Source organism: Corvus cornix, chromosome 1, assembly GCF_000738735.6.
Source record: "Corvus cornix cornix isolate S_Up_H32 chromosome 1, ASM73873v5, whole genome shotgun sequence".
Classification (NCBI taxonomy): Eukaryota; Metazoa; Chordata; class Aves; order Passeriformes; family Corvidae; genus Corvus; species Corvus cornix.
In genome coordinates this window covers 47423692-47444042 of record NC_046332.1, presented here as the reverse complement: position 1 = coordinate 47444042, position 20351 = coordinate 47423692, and the positions used below count along the sequence as shown (strand labels likewise).

General features: G+C 40.7%; 1 protein-coding gene across 4 annotated transcripts in view; it reads left to right on the top strand.

Annotated features, from left to right (window-relative positions):
- The window catches only part of LNX2 (ligand of numb-protein X 2), a 59531-nt gene that overhangs the window by 24146 nt on the left and 15034 nt on the right, over positions 1-20351 (top strand). For 2 of the 4 annotated variants that reach the window (XM_039565689.1, XM_010400263.4), the window contains exons 2-4: positions 8621-9152; positions 16845-17083; positions 18125-18324. In XM_039565689.1, coding sequence (XP_039421623.1) covers positions 8752-9152; positions 16845-17083; positions 18125-18324 — 840 coding nt within the window. In that variant the 5' untranslated portion in view covers positions 8621-8751. Of the gene's footprint in view, positions 1-466; positions 1165-5537; positions 5589-8620; positions 9153-16844; positions 17084-18124; positions 18325-20351 lie in introns of those variants that run through there. The other 2 variants (XM_039565696.1, XM_010400264.4) reach the window with 2 other exon arrangements.

The window sequence follows — 20351 nt, the reverse complement described above, 5'->3', positions numbered from 1 at the left end:
AATTGAAGCCGCCAGCTTCAGACCAAGTCTAGAGCATCCTCTGCACTCTTTCTGCTGTACTTTCAAGTTTCTTCCTCTGGCCATGGGTTGCCATGGGTTCCTTGCAGGCCATGAGCACTCATTCCTGCAGAGGACTCTGCCTCCTTTCCTGCAGAAGGATGACAGTGTGTGGCTTATAATTTATCTGAGCTGTCTCTAAACCATGTCCTCTTGGCTCTATCTTGCACAGATCTTAGAAATGCTTGTTTTCTAAGAGATTGGAGCTTTTTGTTAGCTTAGGAGGTAGCTTCATTTTTTTCATGCTACGTCTAAGCTAAAAAACTGCTTAGTAACAGCATAGTTAACCTTTGAAAATAGCTTTCATCATCACTCAAGTTGTGATTGATGGGGGAAACCAGCTGTAACAAGTTGTGCAAGGTGGCATACGCCTGAAGGAAGATATGGGATGGTGTTTCTCCCTGAAAATAGTTAAGTCCTACAATTTAACTATTCAGAAAGTTCTTTCATCCTTTCCACCCCTCCACCCCCAGCTTCTCTCTGTCATCAAAGCTATTTCGTGATTAATCCCAGTGCTGTCTCCCTGGATTTCCTCCATGCACACCCATAGGGATGGGGGCTGGTTATAAAGAAGTGCAGAAAAAGGGAACATAGCTCTCCGATTCCTTTATTTTCTTTGAATCACTACTGCTCCTTAAAATCTGAATTAATCAAATCAAGTTCTCTCTGTACATGTCCAGGAATGAGCTGCGTTTAATCTAGTTAAGTGTATTCTGTTCATCCACAGAAGTCCCCGTTTCAGGGCAAAGTGCGTAGGGGAGGGCTTTCCAGAAGGTTTAGCATCTTGATGGACAGCTTTCTGCTGCCTTCATCTCTCCCAGCAGAAAGGGTGGCACATATGGCAAGGGCTGGTGGACAGATTGCACGGCAGAAAATATCCATGGCAGATAAGCAAATGTTTTACTCTTTCTTGCTTTTCTCCTCTGCTCCATCAGCGAGAAGAAAGCCTCACTGATTGTCTCCTTTTCATGGATTTTTGACTGTTGGGGAACTTTTTTCACTTCCACTGGATATAAAAGGCCACCTGTTACAGCAGCAGTAATTAAATACTGCTTTCCTTATTCTTTTGGTGCTAGGAAGGAAATTTGGTTTTGGGTCTCCTGGCGGGTAAGTCTGCATTTCTTCATTTCTATTTAATTTTGTTTCTTTCTATTTACTTTTTCGCTGCTGCAAAAATCCAGAAATGAGTTTAGGAATTTGGAGGTTTCTTGCAGATTTTTTTTAATGCACTTAAACCTAAAAGTTGCAAACCTGCTTGATTGTTGAGAGTCCTTGGAGCATCTTGATTCCCAGGTTCTTGTCCTGTGTTTGGGGGTTCTTGCCATGGGATGATTGCTGACACAGAGCAGGATTAGCTCCCAGAAACAGGCACATCCCTTTCCACTTAACAGAAAATTTAATGTACCTCCAGAAAATTGATCTTCTTGCAAATTGTAAAGGCAGCTCCTACCTCTCTTATGAAACATAACAGCAGAGAAAGGCAAATACTTGAGTAACACTTTGATAGGGTGGGCAGCAATGCCTGGAGAAAAGAGGGTGCAAGTTCAGGTTCTTTAGTGGGGTTTGTGCTTCCTGCAGACCAGGACAGCTGACTGGCCATCCAAACCTGTGTGGCTCTCATCTAGCTTGGCTTGTGTGTCCTGCTTCCTCCTTTTTCAGCGTTACTCTTGTTCAGTAGGACTGTGCAAAATTTAATCTGTAGATGTGTAGATGTATCGTTGTTAAAGATTCATAATTGCCTCCTTTTCTTCTGTTCTGAGATGATTTATCGGATGTAGCTCTGTATTTGCAATAAAGAATGGATATTTCATTGCAGGGACCTCTGTATAGTCACAGTCCTTATCTTTCCTGTCTCATTCGAGACCAATTTGACGAAAGTAAAGCTATTTTAATCTCCTGGTCTCAAAATAGAAGCCATTCCATTTGTGCCATGAAGATGGCTGCAGCAGGATCTTTGTCTGGTAGAGCAAAACCTTCTGCCTGCTTGTTTTATCTCTGGGCACCAAGTCCCTCTTTCCTGTCATCCCCTGATGTTGAGCATTCCTGGGTTTGAGGTGGTGGTTTTGGGAGGTGGGCATCATTCATCATCTCTCCTAAGGATGGTCAGTCTTGTGCTTCCCCTCGGTTTCCCTTTCCCAAGCATCTCTTCGCTTTCTGGTTGCTCAGATCCCCTCGACCTCTGCAGGCAGCTGTGGGGCAGAGAGGGCAGCGCAGACAGCGCTCCTTGGTCCCCCTGCCTGGCAGCGTCTCACACCCCTGTACAGCAGGGACCCTTAATGTGGCGATGGTAATTAAAGCCCATAGCCCCCAGTTGCCACGGAAACGCAGCACTCCACAAATACGAAACACAACTTACAGTCTTGTTAATTTTCCCAAACGCTCCTTATTTGTCAGCTCTAAGCAGGGTTTCATGTTGCATCCTTGAAAAATGCTGTACTGTGAAAATACCCAGCAAGGGAATGCGTGCGCACTTTTTTTTTTTGAGGAATTTCATATAAAAACCCTCACCCCTGGGGCAGGGAGGGAAAGTTGTCACCTGTGACCTATTGCCTTTGCAGTGGTGATGCCACATCAACACCTGGTGTAGGGCTGACTCCTTGTCTGTGAGGGCATTCTTTTGATGGAACAAAAATACTAGCAAAGAGGCAAAAAAAAATCTCTGGAGGAATGGTTTTACTGCAAGCCCAGCATTGCCTGATTGTGGTTCAGTGGAACAAAGTCACCATTCAGGCACAATATTATTTACTTTGAATGTAAAAATTCCAGTCATTCTGCTGAACAACTTAAAAACATGGAAAAGGTTGCTCATCAGCACAAAAAATAGGTGTATTGGATAACTGGCACGCAGTGACAGTGGGGCTGCAGCTTTAGCAGAAAGTGTCCCAGGCTAATTGCTGTGCTCTGTCCATCTCTTGTAGATTTTTGACTTGGAGCTGCTAGGTGCCGTGTTTTGACAAAAATTTCATTTGTTTGCATTTTTCAAAAGAGGAGGAGTCTAACAGGATTATTGCCTCATAAACTTGGACAAGGATTGGATCGGGATTTGGTGTTTGAAGGCAGTGCAGCCCTTGGATATCAGTATGATTAACATAGATATGTAAAGTCAATACATGTTGGATCACTTGTTTGCTATATGGCTTTAATATTAAAGCAGAGATTGTATCTAATGAGCTAGGTCACGCTTATTGGGAGATGGGAAATAACATTTTTCCCCTGTGGTGATGTTTGCTAGCTATTTATTCTCATTATGTTTTTTATTAATTTCTTCTGTCTTTTATTCTTCCACTTAAGCTAGGGTCTGCTTTGAGAACAGTTAGAAGTCATCAGCCTGATTCTGTAATTTTGTGAAGAATACTGGACTGGGAACTAAGAACTAATGTTTAATTAATGTTATGATGTGGTTTTAAGCAATGGTTTTAACCACTGTCTAGTTACCCTTTCCTGGGGCTTATGTCGATCCACTCCTGACTGCTCAGAGAGCCTTTTCACAGCTGTGGCATTTGAATGAAGCAGGGGAATTTGGGAATTATGAGACCCTTCCTAGTTACCTTAGGCAGTCAGGGGCCACAGGGAACAGATTTTGGAAATCCTGTGACATTTTAAAATTAAGCCAACCTTTCCTGAAATCCAGGGTGACGGCTGTGCTGTTGTTCAGAGTTATTGATTGCTGTGTGTTATGTATTGCCTTGCAAGGTCAAATCTGCCTGCCCAGGACAGGACTGCCTGAATTCAGGGTCACATGAAACCTTCGCTGTGGCTGTTACAATTTTTTCCATATGCTCCCTTTCCATACTGGAGAGGGATAAGGAAGGGTTATACTAAGGCATTCCTGTGATGCCAGCAGGCAGCAAAATTTTGGGATCTCATCTCCTCTGGGATGAAGAGGAGAACCAATACCCAGTGGCCTTTAATCAAGGGGAAAATACAAGTGGACAGTTTTTCACTTGCAGCTGCTTTAAACTACACCGTAGAAATTAATCATTGATTCAGTGGTTAGAGAGATCTCTGTGCAAATACATCCCTTCTGGTTAGAGTTTTCAGGTGCAGAAATGAGATTTGCATCCCAGCCATTTTGGGATACAGGGACAATGGAGTCCTGCAAAGGAACAGGGGTGTCATTCATCTCAGGGTGTTCTTTTGACATTTGCTTTTGGTTGAGAAAATTGTATAGACAGTTGTAAACAAAATAGAAAATTGGGGTATATTAAAGGTAATTTTTAAAGAGATCAGTTAGTAAGATGGATGTTTTGCATAGTTGTTTACTTCTGGGGTATACTTGGGTTTTTTGAACAGTCAGTTAATGGGCTGTAAATCTCTAGGATTTTAATAAGATACTTTAGAAGTAGGTTGCTTAAATCTCTGCGACTATTAATTGCAAAATACATGTTTCCATTAACTTCAAACTGGAACTAGTGTTAATTATTTGTGACTTATGTAAAGACAACTAGAGTTAAAAGGTTAAATTATTGCTACAATTCCAGTTTGCTTGTGGTTTGCTTTTTTTAATTTTAATAGCGCCCATTCAGACAGAAGGAATAAACATTGTGAAATCTGATGTAGGTATAAAGACTGACATCTTCTGCTTTTGTAAAAATGTGTCGAGCTTCTCCAGAGAATGTTTGTTGAATCAATAAATCAGAACTAGAGGAGGCCTAAGGATAAGGCTGTCTTTTTCACTATAAAATTTCTCTTGCACACACTCCAGTTAAAAAAATAAAATAAAAATTTGCACAGCTGGATGTCCAGTCTTGTCCAGTTCCCAAGTAGATTGTAATTTAAAACTGAAAACAGGGCACCACCTGCACTATTTGACTGTTTCAATGAAGTCCTGGGAAAATTACTTTCTAGGGAATTGCATGACTTGAATAACAGGCCTGGCTGCCTCTTTTACCCACTTCATATTTTTTATAATTCTGGTTATTTTTCCTGTTTGCAGCTTTCCTGGGCTGTTATCATCCTGTGGAGCTGGTGATCTGCTGTGATAAGAGATACAGAAAATAATATAAGGGATGCAGAAAGAGGGTCGAAGTAGGGTATTTTAAATGGCAGTGCTCTGGTATTGTGGATTTCAGGGATATAGTACTTTACATCAGGGAAGTGTAGTCCTGGCTAGTCATCCCAGCTGTTGCTCAGACCACAAATTCTGTGTTTGTGAACTTTGTAAATAAATTGATATTTTGCGCTGGGAACAGATGGTAAAAAGTCCTTAGATCAATAATGAGTCAGCCACAGCGTATGAACAATAAAACTCCTGGTGAGTGTTTCCTCAGTCATGGAATGGGCTTGCCCCAAGTACAGCACAGCAGTGTGAAAGTAAAGAAATTTTGATTTTTTAAATTTTTTTTTTTGGGGGGTGGGGGTGGTGGTGTCTTTATTTATTTATTTATTTTTGTTGGTTTGGGGTTTTTTGGGTAGTGCCAGTGGGATTTTTTTTTCTTTTGAATCTTCATGCTGTAATCCACAATTCCTTTCTTCCACAGCACTGCTGGCAGAGAGGTGGTGGAAGGGTGGTCACATCCACTGCAGAAGAGGTAGTGGACTTAGTTTATATGGCATTTATTGATGGTTTAAACTACCGGGGCACTGGCAGCACCGAGGCAATGTCGGCTGCCACCAGGAATAGCCTGTCTCTGGCCCAGGGTAGCACCTCTGCAGCAAAGCGCAGCCCAGGGCATTTGTCCCTGCACCAGCAGCATTCAGACACTGGGATGGGTCAGCCCTAGGAACAGGTGTGTCTGCTCACCTCCTGCAGTGGTGGGCAATAAAGTGACAAGCTCTTGTGATTTCAGTAAGTAGAGCCTGTCTCTGGGTGTACCTTCTCTAAGAGAGAAGGCTTGTCATTATAACATGGCAGTGAATGCCTGGTTGCTCAGTGACTTCTCTGCTTTTACCTTTTGTTCAAAATTTATAGACTTGCTAAAGTTTTTAACACAGAAAAGGATTTAATTACAACCTCCTAAAAGAGAGGTGTCTTTGACCATAGCCAGTCATAGAGGTCAAAATACCTCATGGGTATATTTACTGTATGACACTGCCTTGTGCTCTGTCACAGACTGCCATGTGAGTTACATTGACTTCAAAGGATAGAAACACTAGAAGCCTTCAAGGAGGTGAATTTGGGATGCTCACTCTCAGGGGTCCTAACTGGATCTCCAGTACAGCAGTGCACAGAATGGTGCTTGGGTTTTTCCATAGCCTCACTGATGGTCTTCAGCATCCTCATGGGGGAAGGTCAAGGGGCAAGTACTGATATCCGCACTCATCATGACCAGCATGAAGCTGAGGCAGGGGAGGTTTAGGTTGGATATCAAGAAAAAGTTTCTCATCTAGAGGGTGGTTGAGCACTAGAATGGTATCCCCAGGGACGTGGTAACAGCACCAAGCCTGACAGAGTTCAAGAAGAGTTTGGACAATGCTCTCAGGCACACAGTGTGATTCTTCGGGTGTTCTGTGCAGGGCCAGGAGTTGGACTCAATGATCCTGATGGGTCCCTTCCAACTCAGAATATTTTATGATTCTGTGTAACAGGACTTGGTCCTTTGTTGGGATTTTGGTTGCTTGGAGAAGGAGGGAGATTCCTGGTCATAGTCAGTAGTAGCAACAGGTCTACAGTTTGGACAGCACACTCGTATAGTGGTTTTTGCTGCCTGTTCTGCGTGTCACTTTGCTCTGCAGGGCCTGTTGGTGTTGCAGGTACCCCCGAGCACAATACAACTCATGCCATATATTCCTCCCCTGGTGCCTTGAGTCACAAAATAATTTGGTAAAGTCATAAATCAGTGCTGTGTTTTTTCTAGAACATTTATCTGGTTTATTTTGCATTACATAAAGACCAGCCATTAGGTGGGTCTCATCCCTTCTGCATTAATCCAGCAGCATGAATGCAGAGCGAGAGAGCTGTGGTTTGAGCACGAGGGCCCCCTGCGCTGCTTTCCTTATCTGCTCTCCAGTCTTTGAGCTCTTACATAATATGTTTAAGACTGGTTTTTTGACTAATCTCTTTTGGGGTCTCATTTTGCATTCTTAGTCTCCAGCAACAAAGAACTGCTATGTTTTTCCCTTGTGAAATCCTTTCCAGAAGGTGCACATTATCTACTACAAGACAGGGCAATGATGAGCATCAATTTCCATGGCAGAATAGGAGCCTGGATTACAAATTACTATTTAATCCTTTTTGCGTCAAAGGATATAATAATCCTTGTAAAATGTGCTCTAAGTCTTGTGCTTGGCTGTGTGAGGTTAAGGGGCAAAAATCAAAATAGGGAATCTCATAGAATGTAAGACGGGGAAATGTATGTGTTCCACATGAATTTCAGAATATGTTTAGAACTGCATTTCAACAGCCAGAATAAAGATGATGGGCTGATACCTAGACTACTAGTTTTCATTTCTCTGTATGCTTGCTACTACTCTGCTAGAAAACAGTAGGTCTGTCATGAGTGTTGCTTGCTGAATTGCAATAAAGAATTTAGGCACAAAGTAAGCATTGCTCTGATTTGATTTTTTTTTCCTTCCCTCGCAAGTGAGAACGCTTACCAAAACTAACAAAGATGGAGGTGTCTTAAGACTGTGAGGAAATTTGTTTTATTTTTTAAATCATGAGGCTGTGTGTGTCAGGCAATGTGATTCTGTAAGGGAGAGAAGGGTAAATAAGGCTGGGAGGGATAAGGATTTAGTGTTTGAAATTGCAGACTGATGGCTGCACAACTTCCTGCCCAGGCAGCTATTTTAAGAGGGGCAAAGTTTAATAACATAAAAAGTTTAGAAAATAAATCCCATGGTGACAGACCTACAGTCCTTTCTTGCCACACTGAGTATGCTGTAACTTTGTTAGGTAAAAAGCAAAACAAGGAAGTTGTTTGAAATCCGTAGTTTCATATTACTAGTTTATTCCATATTTTTACTACTGGCCTCTGTACTAAATCAGATGGGGCATACTGGATAGAATCCTTCTTACTGTGTAGCAATAAGAAGGATTACTTAGTCCTTCTTACTATGTAGCAATCCACAGAGAAAACCTAGAAGTAAGTGATGATATATCTGCAATATTACTAATGGAAGGAACCAGGGTAAGCCGTTTGCTGTTATTTTCAATGCAGTGTATTTAGAACTTTGCTAATAATCTAATATTCTGTATAGTCAAAATCCTAAAAATAGAGTAGAACCAGATTAAAATTGTTATCTCATATTAAAGAACACATTTAATTATTTGATCATATAACCATCATTCCACGATAAGGTATTTTTGTGCCAGCTGCTAATTGCATGCTTCTAAGTGTGACAATGCATAATGTGGTGTCCTTGCTGTCACAAAATGGTCATCTTGCAGGTGAAGACTGTGCACTGCAGCAGCCCTTATGAAGCCGTAAAATGTTTGTGTTGTAAAAGGATTCGTATTTGTGGATTTTTTGTTGTTCTTTTCTATGACAAATTCACAGAAAACAGGAATATTCCCCGATCTATCTAGCTGTTGTATTTTGGTAAACCCAGAAGTCAAATGTTTTGAAGAGAACTTCCATATTTCCTGTAAAATGAATAATTTCTATTTCTTTATTTGTTGTAGAAAATGACACTTGACTGAAGAGCATATATAAGTCACCCTGGAAGAAGTTGCTTCGCTGTGAGCTTTACATGAGTATCCCCATCCTATGAGAAGGAAGAGGAGAAGGATCCGTCAGCCTTCTTAGCTGTAAAATGGGGACTACAGGTGATGACATGGCTGCAGTGGAGCAGAATGCCTCCTTGAACCCTCTGTGCTTTGAGTGTGGCCAGCAGCACTGGACAAGGGAGAACCATCTCTACAACTACCAGAACGAAGTGGATGATGACTTGGTCTGCCACATTTGCCTTCAGCCCTTGTTGCAGCCATTGGACACTCCCTGTGGACACACTTTCTGCTACAAGTGCCTAAGGAACTTTCTGCAGGAGAAGGATTTCTGCCCATTGGATCGAAAAAGACTCCATTTTAAACTCTGCAAAAAATCCAGCATCCTCGTTCATAAACTGTTAGACAAGCTCTTTGTTTTGTGCCCCTTCTCTTCTGTGTGTCAGGAAGTGATGCAGCGATGTGACCTAGCGGCACATCTTAAAAACAGGTGAGCGCTGCAGGTGCTTGCATTGCATTTTCCCTACACCCTTGTTTGTGGCCAGTTTGTGTACCAGTAGAAATTGGGGGCAGGAGAGGGGGAGAGAGTTGGTGGTGGCTTTTAAATTCACGGCAAAAGACCGTAGGAAATGGTCAGTCTGTAACTGTGCACAGGCAATGCACTGGATTACCCTTTTTTTGTACATCACACCAGAAAATAGTGAAGAATGCTTGGTGATAGCCATAGGGAGAATGACGTAGATCATTAGAGGTCTGAAGAAAATGATTTATCAAGAAAAATAAAATACAATGGCAGTTGATTAGGGGGAAAAAAGCTGGGGAGGGGGAATTAAGAGATGTGCAGACTCTGTCTGCAAAGAGGAGAGAAATGGTGCAATAGGAGCAAGAATATTAAGTTCAGATTTTAGGAAAAAAAGCTTTACAATGGTTGGGCACCAGCATAGATTGGTTAGGTGGTAGTTGTCCATTCCCCATTTTTAGAAGTGTTTATGAACACGTTAAACAAATTTTCGTCAGGAATAGTTACATCAGAATTGGTTCTGAGGTAGGCAGATGGACATGGTATCTCTCAGGACTGGTGGGCCTTCTCTGCCTGCCTTTAGTCCAGTCCAGTGGCACTGGTGACCACCCAGACAGAAGGGTTCATTTGAGAGGTGCACAGACCTTCTCCATGGACTCCTTTCCAGGTCTTGGTCTTTGTCCATTTGGATACTCTTGGAGACCATCTTCAGGTGAACAATGATGTTGCAGAGGACATTGGGAGCATGTGCGTGGTGTGGGTGTGTGTGCAGGCAAGTGCTCTGCAGAGAAGGGGAAAAGGACAGATACCATCTGCCTTGGAAACTGTTCGTTTGCATTCATACTTCCAGTGTGCCCTCTTCCTTTTTCCACACATCCTGAGCATTCTGGGGATTCAGAGCTTGGGAGGACTCTGGGCATGCAGAACATGCAGCAGCCCTGTGGACTGTGGTGAGCCTGGATCTGCCTGGGTATTTTTCATTGTTGTAGTATGGTGTCCATGTCAGGGAGGTACAGGGACTAATGAGGAGCCTTTCTCTCTAGATTTTTATCTTCTTTAAATTCTCCATGTGGTTTCCGTGTTAGCTTAAGCACTTGCTTGTTTCCTTGTGGCAAGTTTCTGATCTAAATGATGACTTGGGGGTCATGAGGAGGCCTAACTATTTCATGATTTATAATCCTGGTATTAAACGGATTCAATTTTAATAAAAAGCAAAATGCTAGCAAGACTGCTGCTAAATATTTGATTCGTCTTCTGGTTTCTCACGGTCATATCCCTCACCTCTTCAGTCCTTTTTCCTTGGCTGACATCTTCTTGAATGATATTAGGGCTGTTTACAACAGGATCATGTGGTTTATTTGTACATAGAACACTATGTATGCCCTCTTTAAGTATATGTGAAATATCCATTTACTTAATGCACAAGGTTATTATGGAATCCAAGTGAGCTGAGTCACAGGCTTTTCCTGTTTGTCAACTGGAAAAAAGCTTTCCGTTGCAGAAGGCTGCTCATTTTCAATTCCTTCTGTTGTCTTGGTTATCTTGGCTGATACACGTTTTGAGTATATGGTGATTTACAGTTTCCAACTAAGTTTATTTGCAAACATCTGAACACCTCTAAATTGTCATTGCTGACATAAATGATGGCAGTAACTGCGTAGTTTGAATTTAATTCTATATGGATTAGTGAATCCAGTAGAATTCTACTGCTGATCATTACATTTAGGAAAGAAATACAAAATTCAGTATTATTGTAATTGTCAGCATTGATTAATATAAACCAGTCTCAACACGGCTTTACATGAGCTGGTTTCTGTTTCTGAGAAAAGCAGTATGGCTGGTTAATTTTCACTGTCTAAAAACCTTCACACTGGGGTTTTCCAGTGTTTTTTCAATTGCCTCCATTTGAACATAAAAGATGGAAGAAAATGTCATTGTATCCACCAGGTGCCTCAGACTGTAAGGTTACCGCAAGATGCTCCCACAAGGAGATGAGAGGCATCAGACACAAACCTGATTACTTCACAGTCACTAATTGCACTCCATGATACCTTGTTGCACAAAGAAAATACTCTTGATTTCTTAAACTCTTGAGTTTCATTACATTCACTTGCAAATTTGGTTTTTAAAGTTAAACACAATGCATGTAATACGATTTAAAGGAAAGAACCATATGAGTAATGTACTGTTTTTCAGTCACTTGGTATAGAAAATGTGTTAATGTTTGGTAAAGTAAGTGCCAGTTTCATTCCCTGTAATCGTTCAAGGCAAGACTGGGTGTGGATCTCAGTGCCATGATCTAGTTCACATGGTGGTGGTGTTCAGTCATGGGTTGGACTCAATGGTCTCAAAGGTTTTTTCCAACCTAGTTGATGCTGTGATTCTGTGATTTCTAAATATCAAAGGTAAATTTATGAGAAGAAAATCCAACAAAAAGTTACTGAGATTTTCTGTGTACAATTTTAATTTGGTTAAATTCTTACGGGTTTTTCAGAACTGAAAAAAGTCCATTGTACAAAAACATATTGTGAAATTCATACAACTTTATAATGAGAGGGTCAGGTATTGTGTTTATGGCTTTTGAGTTGGGCTTTAGCTTTCACCTCCTGTATTTCCCTATGGTAGCTTAAGTTATCATTTTGGATGGAGACATTTTTCTGACTGGGAAACATTGCAGATAATTTTATGTCAAGTTAAGTTTGAACTTTATATAGGATTGCCTTTTTTGGAATTGAAGAAACAATTGGGCTATTCATTGTGTGTCACTCAGCATGCTTAATATATGGATTTAGAGTAACAAAAGCCATGGGAAAACAAGTTGTAAAGGTACACAATTTTATCATATAAAATCATGGCAATCCCAGTTATTTTGGTGTTTATGACAGTGTTGGTGAGTCCTGTTCTTCCCACTCTCTCCTGTGTTAGCTGCAAGCACTGTCCCTGCCTGGCACTTCAAACACCAGAAGTGAAGAGGATCTATGGGATTTAACCCTCTTTTGAGTAAGTGGATAGGCAACAGATTGATAGTTTTTCCATGCCCTATGGGTTCTATCCATTGCTTGAAAGGTAAACAATCTGTGGTTGTTCTCTGCTCTGAAGCTTGTTGACAACGTTGTAAGCTGCTCTTGGGTGGGAGAGAGAAGTATGCACCCAAACCACTCTTTCTTTATTTTTCCTTAGTCTTCTCTGACTCCTAAACCTAGGTAACTCCTGGTGCCTCATTTCCCCCATTTTCTTCTCTTTTTCCCTTCTTTTTTTTCCTGTCAAAAAAAACCCCCCAGACACTTAACTTTCCAAAGCAGCATCAGGTTTTACTTAGAATTGCAGCTGTAAATCTTGCCAGAATTACTGCTTAAGGTCGTTTTGCTGGCAAAGTTTTATGAGCAATAGCAAAGGCACTGGGGTTGCTTCTTTGCAGTCTTTGCTTAAATACAGCTCCTGCTTGGAAAATGATTTAGTGCAACTGGTCTGAGGTTATTTAGTGTGTTTGCTTTTATCAAACCACTAGACTGGGCAGAAGCTGATGGCGTAGGTTACAATGAATTCTTTCTTTTCAGTAGTCAGTGAGCAAATGTGTTTTTCAAGCTCCTACTGTTATTCCACAGAAATACCCTGTAAACTACATCTTAATTTTGTATGAAAGCTCTTTTTATCAGCAAAGAGGGATTGCTGCTAGTGTTCCAAGAAGTCAGCTTTTAAATGAGAAATCCAGCAGACTTGGCAGTAAAAAAAACCCAACAAAAACCCACCAAACAAAAAGAGCCATTTTTCTTCTCTGTCTGATATGAATTAAGAAAAATTGAAGGTAAAAGCTATACTTTGTCACCATCCAGAACTGAGCAGAAGCTGGTGCTAAAGAGGGTAGAGGAAGAAGTGGAATATAAGCTGAAGCTAATTTTACATCCGTAGAATAACTGCCCTTCAATCTTCCCATTAAATAATATCACTCAGTTGCTTTAGCATAGAATAGTTTGAGTTGGAATCTTTCTCTTGAGCGTCTTGTTTCATGAAAGAAATTAAGGAATTTCTAAATATTCTTAAAACAGTCCTGCCTTTGTTCTTGCTCCTAGACGAGGTATTCTGGCCTTGTAGGTAGATTCAAGATGCCATTTCTATAAGTTTGAATTCAACCCTTATTTATGCAATTTGTTTTATGAGAATGTTTTCATGAGTAAAGGAATCCAACCTTCAAAGCTTGTTTTCATCATGAGATGCCCATCTGTGTACATAACTTGTTACAAGATTAGTCCAAAATGCTTTTTATCCCAGATACTTGGTATTAGTGACAGTGTGCACCTCTGGAGATTTATTGGCACTTTGTAACTGTTAGAACTGCTGTATGGTTTTGCTGTTTGTGAATAATACATTCTTACTGCCAGTAAAAATCTTTTTATGTTGCAAGTGAAAAGGAAAAATCTCCGTTTAGATCTGCTTGAATACCAGTACAGGGCTTGGCTGCTTGGTAGGCAGCATGCTGTGTTTAAAGACCTAGAAACTGGCATCCCATGAATTAATGTCTCCACTAGACAACTACTTTTTTGGCAATGCAGTTGCACTATACTAGACTGAAATTCAGAGTCTATTGCAATTACTGGTTAATTTGGGGTAGAATCTGTGGGGTTTTCCCCTTTTTTGCCTCATACAGTGCTGCGCAAAAGGGATTCCGCTGAACTGAGTAGGTGTGCTCAGGAGGCTGTTTACATTTCTTGACGCTAGCTTTTGAAATGATAATTAAACATCATTGGCAAAAATAAACCTCAAATCTATTTATATTTTGTGTGATGACTTTCATCAGCTGGCAGGTAATGATGGGAGAATGTGCTCTGTGAAGGAGGGTGGAGGAGGACCTGGCTGTGGTTTAGGAGGCTTTGACAGAAATAGGACACTTCCAGGGATGAGTTTCATGTTGTCCTGGTTTGACACAGCTTAAAAAAACCCAAAACTCCAAGGTGTGCTTTGCCACCTCGAGCAGGTCTTTTGAGCTCCTCAGGCCTTGTGAGATGGCTGAGTCAGAGTCAACAACAGCACAGTGGTTTGGTAGGTGGTATCTAAGGAAGTATCTTGCTCTCGGAAGTAGTCCAGTAAGGCTGGACTCTGATGTTAGGCTCAGTGGGATTGAAGCGTGGTTCTCTGACAGTGTTGGTTTCTGTTCATTTGCCTCCTTGCTGAAGGAGCACCACTTTTATAGCACAGCAGTTCAGGGACAGCAAGGACACACGGCTTGGGGTGGTTTTGTCCTAAATTCTTGTGAATCAGTGTGTGAGAGCATGTCTGTCAGAGCTCCCAGCAGACAAAAGGTTTTCTCTGCAAGAGCATTTACCCCTTGCTGTGTTGCTGCCGAAGTGAGTGATGTTGGAGACTGTTCCTTTATTTTATTTTCTTTCCCTGTTGACCGTGTTAAGATTTGAGGGAGCATGTGGCTAACCCGTCAAGTTAAAGTATGTTAGAAATACTGAGGGAAGTGATAGCATCCTTATTTTTCTTGGTCTTTTGGGACTTTTATGTTGAGATTTGCATTGTGAAATGGTCAGTGATAGAAATTTCCTGGTGATTTTCACCTGTAATTGTGTGTCTCTATCACCAGACAGATATATTGGCCAATCAGTCCCACTGTGCCAGTGGTTTTCTGTAGTAAATACTGTCTGGGCAGAGCCAAAAGATAGGGTTGTGTTCCATCATTAAAATAATAGAAACATTTTCACAAAGCAAAACCTGTCAAATAATTTTCATCTTTCATGCTTACACTTTCTTAGCTTTGAAGAACAAAATGACCAGCAGTTGCTTTGGGAAAAGCCCCAAGGAATTATTTCTGAAATGCATCATGTCATAATGTGAACTGTCTCTAATGTATGGTTTTTTGCGTATTTCAGAGCATATTTGATTACCTTTTTTCTTTTCTTCTAAACATGGAGAAGGCAAAGCTCCAGGGAGGCCTTATAGCACCTTTCAGTATCTAAAATGGATGTAAGAGGGCTGGAGAGGGATTTTTTGTAAGGGCATGTAGTGATAGGTCAAGGGGAATGGCTTTAAACTGAAAAAGGGTAGATTTAGGTTAAATAATAGGATGAAATTCTGTTCTGTGAGGGTGGTGAGGCACTGGAAGAAGTTTCCCAGAAATCTGCGGCTGCCCCATTGCTGAAAGTGTTCAAGGACAGGCAGGATGGGGCCCAACCACAACCATTTCTATCGTTCTATGTATATCGGAAAAAAAAAAAAATAGGTATCATGTATTTACAACATGGCTGGGGGTCACAAAAGCTTTATCAACATTCTTTGGATCTGAAAACTTTGTTAGCAGGTTATCTTCAAAATCCCTGCTGAAACAGTCTAACCATATAATTACCAAATCCCTTTTACAGAATGTCAGAACAGAGTCATGATTCTCAAAACATTCTGGTTTAACAAGTTAGGATGTCATTAGGCTTCTGCTGTCTTTTACTCTGTTGACACATTTCTTCTCTTGCAAAAATAAATAATTTCTTCTTTTGTTATAACAATCTGCCAAATTCTCAAACACTGAGTCCTTTCAAGAATGTGATTCCTTTTTTTCTGGCACTGCTACAGTATGAGTGTTTTTTAGGTGGTCAGCACCTTCAGAAGCAGGAACTTTAAGGACATCGAATACTGTAAGACGTGATTTATCAGACACTGGCAGAACTGTCACAGAGGCATATGTAAGATTGATGTCCACATCTAATTATGTACGTGTAAGTGCAAAATGATTCAATAAATGAAGACTTTCCATGAATTTGCAACATTGTGGCCCTTTTATGCAATAAACTATTGTAGGCTTTTAAACATAACCCAAAAAAAAAAAATACTGCATTAAGAGTAATGGAAACTCAAAAAACTGAGTTTGTAGTGAGAAGCATCAAATGCTGAGGGAGCATTGCTGCATGAGGGAAACAAAAAATTGCACCTCCTATGTGAAGTCAGAAATTAAAAACAGGAGACAGGAGGGAGATGTAAACGCCTTCTACTGGTCCAAGAGGAGATGATGAACAGAGCTGTTACTTTTGCTAAACCTTTCATACAGATTCCTAGACAAGCATAATTTTCTTTCAGTATTTCAATGCTTAGATTGCAATATAGGTAAAATTTTCATCTCTTTAATCCCTTGAATGAGCCCAGGAAAATATGATGCTTACTTCTTCTGGCTTACTAAGGTGAAAGGAGATGGCTTCAGTGGGTCTCCAGTTGTGTCTTGGAACAGGGCTTCTCTTCTGTGGATTTTTTTTGACCATCCTGTTTAATCTTTCCAGCAAGGTTATCTTCCAGAAATTGAAATGTACAGAATCCACCTTCTAGTGGAAGGTGTCCCTGTCCATGGCAGAGGGCTTGAACTAGATGATCTTGAAGGCCCTTTCCAACCCAAACCATTCTATGGTAACAGAGTAAGTCTACATTCAGAAGGTGTTATAGCACATTGAGTTCATGGCCAAAAGACTACCTAGTAGAAGTTTTATGAGGAAAGCAGTAATGGGGTTTTGTCCACTAAAACATATTTTGGCCTTAAAATTCAGTGTGTTTAATATTTTTTTAAGGCTGTGTTTAAAGCTGTGGCTTTGAAGAAGACTAATTTAATTTGATGAAGTACTTGGGCATTTTGTGCTACAAATAGGGCTGCAGACTTGAACCATGATACAAATGTTGTCTTCACAGGTGTCCTGGGGCTTCCCATCGGAGGGTTGCTCTGGAGAGAAGGAAAACGAGCAAGCTGCAAGCAGAAGCAGAGGGCGAGAGTGGTCTCGGCGGGCTGGAGCAGCCCAGCAGTTTATCTCCGGACGCTGATCAGGGAATAGTGCCAGCTGAGCAGAGCTTTACCTCACCCGCCCTTCCCGTGTGGACAGATGAGCCCGGCATCGACAATCCGCCTTTTGAAGAGAACACAGTAGCAGACAGTATGTCATCACTTATCTTCTCAAGTCTCTTTTATCAGATGTGGAAACATTTGTGGTGTCAGAGCTTGTCTCTTACCAACTGTGAATGTGCACCTTCGGCTCTTTTCTTTTGCAATTTCTGGAGAAATATTAGTGGGTTTCGATTATGTGCAAGTTTACAACTGAGATAAAGTCACAGGAAGGAAAGAAATATCTGAGTGTGTGCCAGCTACTGTGGTGCTATATCATTTATTGTGTCACGATGCAGTAGTTCTTGTTAATCTGCTAGTGGAACTGGCCTCACAAGTGAGATAGAAGGAGTGTAACCTTTGTAAAATTACAAAAGTTGTTTTCTAAGATGAGATTTGTTTTTCCCTCTTCACCCTTTCCCCCCAACTGGATCAACAGCCTTCCCACAGATGGAGCGCTGTCCTGCTCGAGAAAATAGGCAGCTGAGTTACTCCTGCATCCAGCTGCACCAAATGAGCAGTAACACCTTTAGCATCTGGGATTTTCGAGAGGAAGTGCTGAGCCTTACCACAGAGGAAAATGGTCCTGTCCCCTTTCCTCTATATTTGCCATCCTTTAGCATTCTCCTTTTCCCTTTTTAGTTGTATCCATGTTTGCTTCAGAAATGGGCTCCTTCAGTTAACCCAGTAACTCAACAGCAGCTCCTAATGCAATTGCAAGACAAAGAGGTTATCGTGGAGTAACCCCTAAAATACATTTTTATCCTCATCACCAAATGCAAATCCCCAGGTGACCCAATGAAGTATATGAAATTTATTATAAAGGATGGGATCCAAAGGGTTCAGAATATCCTATTCCAATCCAAATGACCCCATTTCAGGAAGCATGGATGCTGCTAAGTCATTAGAGAGCTGTTTCTAACAAGCATGGGGTTTCAACAAGTAGTGGAACGGACTCATTTGCACTGGTTTAGCTTTTTGTTAAACTGCTGCTTTGTGACCTGTCTACATTATCTTTTGGTGATTTATTTTATTGAAAGCGAATGAGGTAGAAAAGATATTAATTGTCTTTCTTTTTAAAAATAATTGGCAGCAAATCAACAGCCACCTACCTTGCCTGAAGGAGAGATCACTACTATTGAAATTCATCGGTCCAATCCTTATATTGAATTAGGAATTAGCATAGTGGGTGGCAATGAAACACCTTTGATCAACATTGTCATTCAAGAGGTTTATCGAGATGGGATCATTGCCAGAGATGGAAGACTTCTTGCTGGAGACCAAATACTTCAAGTATGGAACCTAATTACATATTCTGTCTGCTTGCTTTCTATTCACTCCTTGCAGAATTGTTGTTAAAATGAGATGGAAGATTTTCCTTGTCAGACTATGTTGTGTCAATGTTAGCTTTGCAATTATCAGTTGGAAAGCAAATTAATATTCAGAGCAGAGCCTGTTGTTCTAGCACTTTTGGCTATCATGCTTTATGTTGTTTGTCGGACCAGTCTCTGGCATTATCTTTCCTCCCTAACATCTGTTGTCAACGTTTAAAATACAAGTTTATTTTTCTGTTTTTAAATGTTGTGGGACTTGGTCCTTATTTCAACTTTATGCATGCATTCCGAAGGAGCCCAAGGTTATTTCTGGCTAGCAAGTTGGCGTAACTTGTCCTATGTAAAAAGCAATTTGTGGATTGTAAGGCTGGCTTCATCTAAACTGTTATTTTAATCTGGCTTCACTCTTGCCTTCCAAAAGCCGAGGCAGTTGACCGGCATCTTTCAGTATGTATAAAAGACTCAGTGATAGCCTTCAATGGAATGATTTAAAGCCAGGTGCTGTAAGTGTTTAAAGAAAAAAAATAAACAAAATGTAAGTTGGTTTTGATTGATTGTGTATTTTTGTTTTGGTTTTAAGTAATTAGCCACAGGCAGTAGAAAAAGATAAAATTCTATTAATTTTGAAGTTTAAATTTTTATATTTGGGGAAGGGGTTGTTTATAGGACACTTCAGAATGACAGTAACTGCATGCTGCATAAACAAAACAGTCATCCAGCTTCTATTTTTAATCATTCCACCTGAAACAAATATATTATTGTCAATTCAAAATTACTTCAGTTTTGATCTGGCAGCCTAAGATCAGTCCAAATGTAGTTGTAAGCCTTCTTCATTTCACTGTTTTGAAATCAAGCCGATAGAAGTAGCTTAAATACAGTAGTTATCCTTGGAAGGAAATCAGTTTGCACTTCAGAAAATAAAGTCTCTTTTGAGAAATGTGCCTTTTTCCTCTCTTGGAGTGTAAGCATAGTGGCTGGCCAAGAAAACAACCCAAGAGGTTTCCAAGATGTTGCCTTTTCAACAAGTAATTGCAGACACTGATTGAATGCTGCCTCATTTACTTTTATACTAAGGGCTCTACTTGTTTGGCAGAATAGGGAGCTTGAGTTCCAGTGAAGCTTTGGAAATTCCTGCTGTTTGGGCAGGTGTCAGTTACAGTTTCCAAAGCCATAAATGGCAGTGAATTGACTGTAAATAGGAATTTACGAACTGCAGTGAGTCTTCCCTATCAACATCCTGGCAGTGTGGCTGTCAGATGCTAAGTGGGTGTCCATGAGAGTCGTCCTCTCATGCCAAGGGAGAGGTACAGAGGGCAAAACGTAAATTTTTAGGGGAGCTAGAATAGCTTTATTTCTTTGAATTTACCTGTGCAGGTGCTGAGCTGTTGTATTAAAATGATCAGGTTCAATCTCTGCCATCTGTAATTAGGTGCACTTAGGTGCAGCTCAGCATGCACACTTTGGTTGGATATTTCTGAAAATGTTTTCCAGGGCTTTTATGAGCTGTAAAGGTCTAAAAGAAAGAGCCAGAAAGGACTGTGAGATGAAACAGCATTTTCTTGCCCAGTCAGACAAGAAGTATTATCCTTTTAAGAGCTGTGGGAACAGCATTTAGTAACAGCTACATAAAAGCTTGTGTTGTCTGCAAGGTACAGATAGGTGCCTAACATTTTCCAAGTGCTCTACAAATTGTCGCTTTTTTGTGCTGGACTGTGACTGTAATTCATGTGAAGCATGTCCTAATGAGAATCTCTTTCCCCAAGAAGTGATAAGGCTGTTGTATTCTGAAATTTTAAACTGCCTTTTAGAAAGAAGAATTACATTTTATTGCATATATTCTTCTTTGCCCTTTGAGTGCTCCTATATTTTACGTCTTTACTTCAGCTAACTACAGTTAAAAATAAAAATGGATTTAATTTAAGGGTTTTGCTGGATGAGCCCTAGTGGTCTTTGCAGGAGGCAGCTCTAAATGTTATTTCTCCTAGC